General features: G+C 39.8%; 1 protein-coding gene across 2 annotated transcripts; it reads left to right on the top strand.

Moving 5' to 3' along the window:
* Positions 1-2,538: 2,538 nt before the first annotated feature.
* On the top strand, positions 2,539-10,008 carry LOC117462255 (spindlin-1-like). 2 transcript variants are annotated; one of them, XM_034104391.2, is made up of 5 exons: positions 2,539-2,710; positions 3,261-3,302; positions 4,277-4,536; positions 5,509-5,742; positions 8,748-10,008. In XM_034104391.2, exons 2-5 carry the CDS (start codon positions 3,283-3,285, stop codon positions 8,951-8,953), a joined length of 720 nt encoding a protein of 239 aa, XP_033960282.1. In that variant the 5' UTR covers positions 2,539-2,710; positions 3,261-3,282; the 3' UTR covers positions 8,954-10,008. The 2 variants fall into 2 exon arrangements, with proteins under 2 accessions (XP_033960282.1, XP_033960285.1); XM_034104394.2 differs by lacking the exon at positions 2,539-2,710 and adding an exon at positions 2,789-2,987.
* Positions 10,009-10,412: the final 404 nt, after the last annotated feature.

The raw sequence follows: 10,412 nt of genomic DNA, 5'->3' as shown, positions 1-10,412 counted from the left end.
TGGTATTCTCAAGGCGTCCCAGGGGAGTGGGCCGCTGTGGGCTCCTCTCCTCAGATGGCAGCGCTAGAGAAACCTGAAAGATGAGTAGACATAAGGATTTATTTTCTGTGGCCTAGCAACTGAAGACAGTAGGTATAATTCATCACATTGAAGTGCCAGAGGTGTAACCATTTTGTGAATGTGCTGGGTTGCAGTGTCCCTCCATACTTCCTTTTGCCAAGAACACTGAGTGATCTCCACGGATGTACTGATTGCCTGCTGTAGAGCATCATGGGACTAAATGTAACCACTACAAAAAGAGAAGAAGCCAGCCCATTTCTCCAACATCCAGACCTTTTCTGTTGCTGTGACAACAACAAGGATAAGAAGAGGCAACCTTGGAGGCCGGACAGCTTTGTGTCAATACAACACTAGCTTTCTCCCGAAGGCTGTCAGCTTTACAGAGCACTGACTCACACCTCCAAGATTTTCCATCTGTATTGAACTAATCTGACATATCTGTGGTCAAACTGTTTCAATGTGAAATTTGTAATCAGAAAAACACGACTGTAACCACCCAGACCACCACGTATGCTAATGGAAGAGTACAAATGCATCTTGGTGGGTAATAGTATCTAATTGATAGATCTAGTTTGAAGCTAAGTGTTTCTGAATTGTTGCAATGGAGTTAAGACCCTGAGTGGCTGATTGATAATAAGTTCAAGAAGGGTAGGTCAGGTTAACTTGAAACAAAATACATTGACCTGTCTTTCTCTGCAGAGAGGTTCACCCATCTTTTAAGGCAGATGTACATAATGATCACCGGGCAACCAAGGTCTTCCTCCCCCCACCATCCCTCTCATCCCCATCACGAAATGAGGACCTGATAGAAAGTCAAATTATTTGGATTTATCATATTTATTTCATTTGCTAACTGTTCTGTTTATGTAAACTGTCATCCTTAACATGAAGGTCTTAAAGTTGTTGGAAAGCATTCACAAAGCCAGGAATAATGTTTGGGGCAATTAATAATGTATCTCCTATTTTAGTAAAAAGGTTTTAGAATTTAAATACGATGAGTCTAAAAATACTTGAATCTGCCTTCAAAACTTCCGCCACAAACATCCAAATTGCCAGAGACCCGAGGGAAGTGCATTGTCCTCATAGACGTTAGTCTGTCAGCAAAATCATAATGATCTCAAAGATATGAATTAACAGCAAACACCATCACAAGTTATAATTTGTAGTTATGAGTCATGTGCCAGGATTTTATACTAAAATGTAAGAATGAGACATGAACAAATGAATGAATGATAGGCACGGTTAGATAAATGACAGGTGAACAAAGCATGTATTTTAAAGAAATATAACTATAATCAAATTTGACACAAGCATTTCTTTATGGCCGCTAAGTGCTGATTGCTTTAAGATTAAAGGAGGTTAAGATTTATGCAGTGTTTTTATTCACTCCAACAAAACAGGTGAGTCATAAACACACACACACACACACACACACACACACACACACACACACACACACACACACACACACACACACACACACACACACACACACACACACACACACACACACACACACACACACACACACACACACACACACACACACACACACACACACACACACACACACACACACACACACACACACACACACACACACACACACACACACACACACACACACACACACACACACACACACACAGGTGAGTTGGCACAAGATAAAACCAAAAGCTTTCACCCTGAAAAAGCTGTCAGACAGGCCCCCAAGGGTACTGCATCATTCACTCCACACACTGGTCAGTCCATCATCTGAGGTCTGTTGAAAGAGCCTGTGGCAGGGATCTGGTGTTTAGTCTGACATCTTGTGGAGGATATTAACATTTCAGCTACAAGACAAGTCCACCTCTCCCTCAGTATAACTTCCAAATAGGCCTATAAATCATTTGTTGAGGTGTTTATTATTATGTAGGAATAGTTGGATAAAGTTAGCTATGACTTTCTCAAATAGTATTAATATACAAATAAAAACAAATTAACGTTATTTTGTGAATGTAGCTACTAATCAACATTTCAAAATCTTGTAGGCTACGAATTAACTGTAGAATTACAGAAGATATATGTAGAAACCATAGGTAGAAACACATGTAGCCTATCTATGCCGTAAAAAAAAAATCATTAAGACATGAATATCATGTCTTTCTGGGTGTCATCTTTAATATCATTCACAATCTCTTAAATTATTCTCGAAATGCCTGCTGTGACGTAGAAATGTCCAGTAGTCGATGATTGAAGGGAAAATGTGGTCTTGAATACGGTGAATGCTGGGAAATGTAGTGTCTGGGCCTTCTTGGCTTGACGACAACCTAAACATCTTAAAAGAGAGGACAATAACATATAATTTCAATATCAAACAGGAAAAATAAAAATAAAAATAAAACAATGGGTGGTGTAAAGGTTGGCACCAGAGTGTGATCCAAATCAAAAGGAAGTACTTAACACTGACTACAAATCCCAGAGTGTTTTGCGAGCAGCAAGTTCCTCCTGGTACTTGTAGTCGGGGTCGTTTCCGTGCATCTAGCGTTCGTTAGTTAGGTGGAGGAATCTGCTCTGCAGAGACAAACACATGTGAAATTATTGATCAGGTAGGGCAAACACTTCATTCCGCCGGCTCGCTCCTTTTGATCTGGTCGTTCGGATTAAACATGTAAGTTAATTTCTAATGGTCAGTGCTTAATGTGTCCGTTAATCTAGAAGCTATAACCAGTGTGCAGAATCAGCGTTTACATGGCGATGCATTTCCTTTTGTTCAGCTAGCTTATGTGTAGAAATACCACATTCTCAGAGTTCTACTCATTAAAAAGATTAAAAACAGACACTAGCAGGCTTCCTTAACGTCGGCTACCTAGCTGTTTCCTATTTTAGACTCACTGTAGCTACACATTCCCGAGGACACTCGACACGTTGACATTTAGCTAGACCCGGTAAGGAAGTTCATATTAATGTGCCATATGTGTTGCTGTGTAAATGTATACCTGTAGTCTGTATTAGCATTGAGCTAAGATAGTTAGCATTAGCATTGGGATGTTGTTTACATCCGGTAAAGCGGGTCTGTTGGTTCATTTGCATTGAATGTGGTTCACTGAGCGCAGGGTAACCAAAGTCTGCTCAAAACTATTTCTTAAACATTTTTGAATTAAGATTTAAGTGAAAAGGTCCTCTGATATTCACTAACGGAACTGTCTTTTGTTTCACAGGGTCGTGTGAATTTATGGAAACATGTCAAAAAAACGGGCCAGGTAGGATCACACAGCATGACTCCCATTTGACCCTGATGTGTAACAGTTACAGTGTTTGACAGCATCAGGATTAAAGGATACGTTTTTTTCCATTATGAAAAACCCAATGTGGCACAATAATATTGCAGTCCATTTATTGTCGTCCAGAAAAAAACTAATACAAAAACAGTAGGCTCCACTCCTTCAGAGCATTCTTTAAATTGTATCAGGAAGAATGTATTCAGCAGCAACAAAACAACGGTCAATTGTCTGTGCTGATAATATAGCTTGGATGTAACTATATAAAAGGATAGAAACTTAGATAAAACATTCCAAAAAGCTCCATACAATTAGGATTGAGTACATTGTTATTTTAATACATAATTTGATTTTATTATGATTTATCTATAACACATACAGGCATATTAGGCTTATGCATTTGGTTTATGATATGTTATGTAGGTTTGGCTTATGCTTTTATCGCCTGTAAAATCTGTCAAACATCTGTCGTACTTCATTAGCACAACGTATACTCAGATAAAGCCTTCCTACTCAGCTCCCTGCACCATTTTTGCAAACACTTCGTGAAGTCTATGTCCTGCAGATGTTAGGCAAATTCATCATTACAGGTTCACAGGCCAAACTCAAATAACATCTCAGCACAAAGGCTACATATGTCAGTCTAAGTAATAGCACCTTTAGAGGCACTAAAGCGAGACTTAATTGAAATGATAATGATAAAAAGATCACTGAAATTGGTTGCTGTAACTCACCGATCCCCTAAGCCTGACACTTGTGTGTGCATATGTAACATTTCACAGTTTAGGACAATAGTACTCACCTGGCACCCTGGATTTTTAGACACGCCCTAACTCAAAAAACAAATATTGATTGACTAACTCAAAGCTTAAAAGTACCCATAAAGGTTCATAATACTTAGGATTTTCAACCTATATGTTAATATAAATATAGCCTAATTCCTTCGATGTTCACAGGAAGCGTAGCAGTGGAGAGCTGAGTGAGAGTTCGGCGGCGACCCTGAGCCCAGACCCAGACAATCTGCTGGGCCGAAGGATCCAGCACTCCTGGCGGGAGAAGGGGAATGTGACCAAGTGGAAAGGAACCGTCCTGGAGCGCCTTACTGTGAATACCTCCCTCTATATGGTCAAATATGACGGCTTTGACTGCGTGTACGGCATCGAGCTCTTCAAAGACAACCGGGTGACCAACCTGCAGGTGTTGGCAGAGAAAGTTGGTGAGTGTGTCGACATCTATCACACGCAACAGTTATTCAATTAGTCAAAAAAGAGAAAGAATAATAATACTATTTTGATTTACTTAATTGTTCAAGTAATTTTTCCTTCCAAAATGGCAGAAAATACTTTTACCCTTTTTTAATATTGTACTACTTCACTTGGTTTTTTAAATTATTCAACTCAATGTCTTTGTGCCTGGTCGTACAAAACAATACATCTATCACCTTGCGCATATTTTTATTATTTTTATTTCTATACATTTTATTGACCAATTGATTAATCGAGAAAATACTGGTATAATCTTTGATAATGAAATCATTTGTGGTATTTTTTACTTTTTTAATTTTGGTTACTACTTATTTTGGTTACTACTTTGGTCCCAGTCATTTACTGTGTGTTTCTAAGTACCTCTAGGATTACTTTGCAAATCAATCTTGCAGTTTCAATCTTGGGTAGTGTGTTTATACTTTTTCTCTTCTAGTGTGACGACTATTGTGCTAATGTTAACTCTTCTTTTGTTTATTCTAAATAAACTACTGCTGTGGTATACATCATGAAACATATCACTTATTTTGTGCCCAAGTATGAATGAATGGGTCGTAAAAAAAACAGCCAAATAGACAATAATTTGTCTTAGAATGTAACGGGTTGACACTTGAAATGATAACAGTGACAGTGCAGACACAGCCCAGACGATACTAGATATTTTTTAGTGCAAATAATCTGTCTTGTCCGATGTATCAGCGTAACATTTTTGTTCTCTTAAATTGAAAAGATGTCTATACTTCAGTGAGCCAATATAAAGCTGATAAGCTAAACGTATAGTCTGTCAGTAGCTTTTTCTAAATGTTATTAGCGCTTTGCCAGCTTTTGAAAGATTAGTTTAGTTATCCTATTACTAAAAGTACAATGAGCAAATTCCACAAGCATAAGTGACATTAGTAAATAAACAAATGGTTTTCCTCCTGCAGTGAACAATAAGATCAAGGTGCCTCCCGGGGCCGAGGAGCTGGTGGGCCGGGCGGTGGAGCATCTGTTTGAGAAGGAGGGCGGTGAGAAGAACGAGTGGCGAGGCATGGTGCTGTCCCGAGCCCCCGTCATGACCCACTGGTACTACATCACCTACGAGAAGGACCCGGTGCTGTACATGTACCAGCTGTGGGATGACTACAAGGACGGAGATCTCCGTGTCCTGCCTGAGTCAGGTACAGTGTGAGAGCCTAATGCTTTATATTTCAGATGCTCCTGAAAATGTGGGGGGAAGAGAACAGGACTACATACATTACAAAACACTCTCTATTCCGCCTTCTTGTTTTTTATCAACATTTGGTCCAGAGTTTCTGCTTGATTCAATACCATCAGAGAATGTTCTGTTATGGCTACTCGTGTCTTATCTACAAGGACAAGAAGAGGTAAATAAATAAACTGGGTACAAGGTTCAGCCTCAAATTGTAGATCATTTACCATCTTAATCTCGCAGTTTTTTGGGAATTCATTTTTAATTTGGCTACATTAAAACCATACAAGAAATCCCTTGCTGCTTCTAACGGCTGTATATCATTAAAAATAATATGATTATGGTTAGGGATGCTCCGATCGCCAATTTCGGGGCCGATCGCCGGAATCAGTATCGGCTGATACCGATCGCCGATCCGATCAAGTGGGCGGGGCCTAAATGGAAGATTTAAACATCACTTTAAATCTTCCATTTAATATTATTCGATATTCACTCTTGATATTCACTCTTGATAGTTTGATCTGTGCTCTCTATAAAGGCCGATCAGCAGAGCTGGATCTGATCGATATTGACATAAACGCGAGTGAAGTATAAACGGACGCGAGAGAGAGAGATCAGATCAGCTGCTGCATAATCACCTGAATCCCCGCCCACTGTTGAGCGCGCTGCATGAGAAACTGACGGGCTGTCAGGGGAGAGGGAGAGGGGAAAAGAGAGGATTCGTTTCTCCCGTGTTATTATCCAAAGTTAATGTAAACTTTTGAATAATGTACTTCATCTACTGCAAGTAGTTTGTTTGAATGTAATAATTATGTTGTTTGTTGTTTGTGGAATAATTTATTGAAAAATGAATCTGAACTTTTCGATCTGTAACGATTATAAACTGAAGCAATATAAAAATGACTCCCATTAACTGAGTTTTAAACATCATCATATCCGGTCATAGTCCGGTGATTACCTGCCAACGGAAACTTTGCTACACAATTCTTATTATTATAATTGAAACATGACCGGTAAGTTTCAAATTTGTCCGGTAAAATAAATTCTGTCCCGACATATACATTCATAATGTCAGCGGAGGGAGGGGAAGCGGCGCTGTGGAAGAGCAGAGTGGCGAGGGAGAGCTGTCGTCTTCCCTTTACAAGCTTCAAACATGTATTTATCGTGTGATTTTGGAAATAAAAGTTCCATATTCTGAAAGCCAAGACTTTGTTTATTTAAAATCAAACAAAACACCCGAACCCTGAAAAACTATTTTTGAAATGAGCCCTTCCGACTGATTTCGATAGAGCGGGTCACAAATGGCAAATGTGTGGTTGTGGGGAACCAGGTCAATTAAAGTACTTATTTAACTATTAAATACATTGAGTTTGAGTAAAATACTTGGTTACTGATTAATTTAGGTTATAATATATTAAATTGCAAAGCAAAGCATGCTGTAATTGATTATTTTGATATTTTTTTAAAGGTTTTCAACCTGAAAGAATCCTAATGTGTCCTTGAAAAGTTGAAATAAAGAAAAGGAAAAAGGATTCCAGTTGTCTATGCGTCCTCTGTTGCCCCTCAAGCCTCTCAAATGTGGGCAAACTCTCAAATAAATGCCAAAAACCCAGAGAACTTGACAATACTTATCAGAATAAAAGTATGTTAAATAACACTGCTATAGTTAATAACTCTACTTTACTCAGTGGAGGCTCGTCCATTGAGGAAAGGGAGGACCATCCTCCCTACAATTTCAGAGAAACATTTATTTGAAGAGAACAATAAATACACCTCAATTTAAAAGATTAGTCTGTTAAAATACAGATAGCCCTGGCTTTGGGACTGAAATAGGGCTAGAGAGGACGAGCCTCCCTTTGGGCGGGTCTAGCCAGAGGCTCTGGATTGGGCGCCTATATCATCAGTGAACCAATCAGCGGATCTGACTGCGCATCAGAGTGTTGATGGGGAGAGTTATCAACGATATCAGAGTTTTTTCTGAACCGGGGAACAGGGGCGCTGCGCCCTCTTACCAAAATCAATTCCTTGAATTAGGCTTTGATTATGTTCTGGCCCGCCATCTTGCGGCTCAGCAAAAAATTGGCTCAAGGCCAAATTTACTTGCCTACCCCTGGTGTACATTATTCAAGTTTACATTCACTTTGGATAATAACACGGGAGAAATGAGCGGAAGCGCACTCTGTTCCTCTCTCCCTCTCTCTCTCCCTCCTGACAGCCTGTCAGTATCTCATGCAGCTCACTGATCCAGTAATGAGTGACCCGACAGTGAAGAATAAATATACTTATAATAACTAGTTTAGCTTGTTCCAGAGGTAGATACAATAGCTAAGTATCTAACTCTTGTGTGTTTCGCTCCGCTCACCGGTCCGTCACAGCGGGTGGAGCTGCAGGATTCTGCTTCACACACGTTGCATTCCGCTATTTTACTGTCTTTTTCGGACACCTTGAAATAATGCCAGACCGGTGAAGCCATTTTGGCGAGCTTGTTTTGCCGCGCACAGAGAAAAGTGTCATGTATTTTACGTCATGCGATCGGCTCTCGCGATCGGCATGTTTAGAGAGCACCGATCGATCGGTAGAGAGTGAGTATCGGCCGATCTCGATCGGTGACCGATCGATCGGAGCATCCCTAATTATGGTACAAATACCAGTACCCTTTAAAGGCAGGGTGGGTTATGCATTTCAGAAATATTTGTTGTTATATTTGTCAACATTCTTGTTACATTTCAACAGCAATCAGTGACATAATGCACTGACAAAAAAAAGAAAAAGTATCTGTGGCTATTGGTGGACTTTATTCAGTCTATCCAATCATTAATTCGACCTGAAAGAAAGTGATTTTTTTTTTCGTACTCATTCCATACCAATGCTTAATCAGCCTACTAGTGTTCGCAATATCGAGCCCTACTCTTTCTGCATTGTTCTTATTTTGTCTTTCTCTGACTTATCTGTCTGTCTGCTATCCTTCCTCAGAGAACAAACACCTGCTGCCAGCAGACAGGAAGCCGGGTGAGGAGCCAGAGAGCCTTGTGGGTAAGCAGGTGGAATACGTCACAGATAACGGTCTGAAGAGGACGGGCTTAGTTATCTACCAGGTCCCAGCGAAGCCCACAGTATACTACATCAAATATGACGATGATGTCCACATCCACGTCTACGATCTGGTGAAGACCACCTAGTACTGACTGGCTCGTCTCTGACCGACCTGCCGTTACCTGTGAAGTGTTACAGATTTCAGTTTTCTTCCAGCAGGAGGCAGTGTGCCGAAGATCAAAAGCCCCGTCTTATTCTGTTTTTGATCTTTTTTAAGCCTCCAGAGTCTTCTCTTCCTCTCACATCACCAGACACCTTGGTTTTTGGTTTTTCTTCCAGTTAGAATTTATGTTGACCTTAATGTATGACTCTTGGGTCCTGTTCAATGTAAATAAAAACTGATTTGAGATCGGTTGTATAGCCCAGCAGATAAAATGCAGCCAGTGCAACTTTCAAACTTCAAATTCCTACTTTTTGTAAGTGACACGTAAACTAAAATGATTCAGCTTTCTTACCTCTGTGTTTTACTCCTATTTCATTTGACTTTTATATGCCTGTCCTATTTATGTCCTCTGGAACATCCGGCTGTGCTGCTGGTCACATTTGGGCAAAACGTCTGTGCTTTGTGTGTCACTGGGTAGGCCTCAGTTTGAGGAAAATAAAAGTCACAGTGAACGATAATTTCAGTTTTTAGGCCATTATGAGACTTGACTGTCTCACCATCACTACATTACATTACATTGCATTTAGCTGACGCTTTTATCCAAAGCGACTTACAATAAGTGCGTTCGACCAACAAAATACAAACTTGAAGAAAACAGAATCATATAAGTACATCAGGTTTCATAGAGCCAAAACATTTCAAGTGCTACTCAACTGGCTTTAGGTAAGCCAGCCCTTTATTAGTATATAAGTGCTTTGTTAATAGTTCTATCGCTCGAAGTCGAAAGAGATGAGTTTTCAGTCTGCGCCGGAAGGTGTGTAAGCTTTCTGCTGTCCTGATGTCAATGGGGAGCTCATTCCACCATTTTGGAGCCAGGATAGCAAACCCACGTGTTTTTGCTGATGGGAACTTGGGTCCCCTTCACAGCGATGGTGCCGCGAGCCGTTTGGTTGATGCAGAGCGGAGTGCACGTGCTGGGGTGTACATCATGGTTGGAAAACACAGATTATTCAAAATAAAAAAAGAAGTCGTGTATCATATTCCTGTTCCGTTTCATCATGTATACTGCAAGTTTTCTACATTATGATAATATATGAAAATAATGTTGGTGTCAAGTTGTTTCAAAGGTGTTTGTACTACACATTATTTCTGTAGTTCAAATTGGCTACCGACATTGTTTAGGTTTTTGGACTGAAGTCTTTATTTGCCAAAAACATGAATGATGTGATATGGTATATTCAGGCCTCAACATATTGTTCATTGTGACCCTAAATATGTTATGTTCTGTAAATATAATACAATACACATTTTTATGAACATTATACAAAGCTGCTTGGAAATTATTTTCTCATTAGCTATGAATGCTGTTTGGGTGGATCTAGCTAATGTGTGTGAAGGACATCCACCATGGTTTTACTACACGACATCCATTTAACCGGAAA

This window comes from Pseudochaenichthys georgianus, chromosome 17, assembly GCF_902827115.2.
Source record: "Pseudochaenichthys georgianus chromosome 17, fPseGeo1.2, whole genome shotgun sequence".
Classification (NCBI taxonomy): domain Eukaryota; kingdom Metazoa; phylum Chordata; class Actinopteri; order Perciformes; family Channichthyidae; genus Pseudochaenichthys; species Pseudochaenichthys georgianus.
Note: the sequence above shows the minus strand (reverse complement) of the source record. Positions and strands in the feature narration are given on the sequence as shown.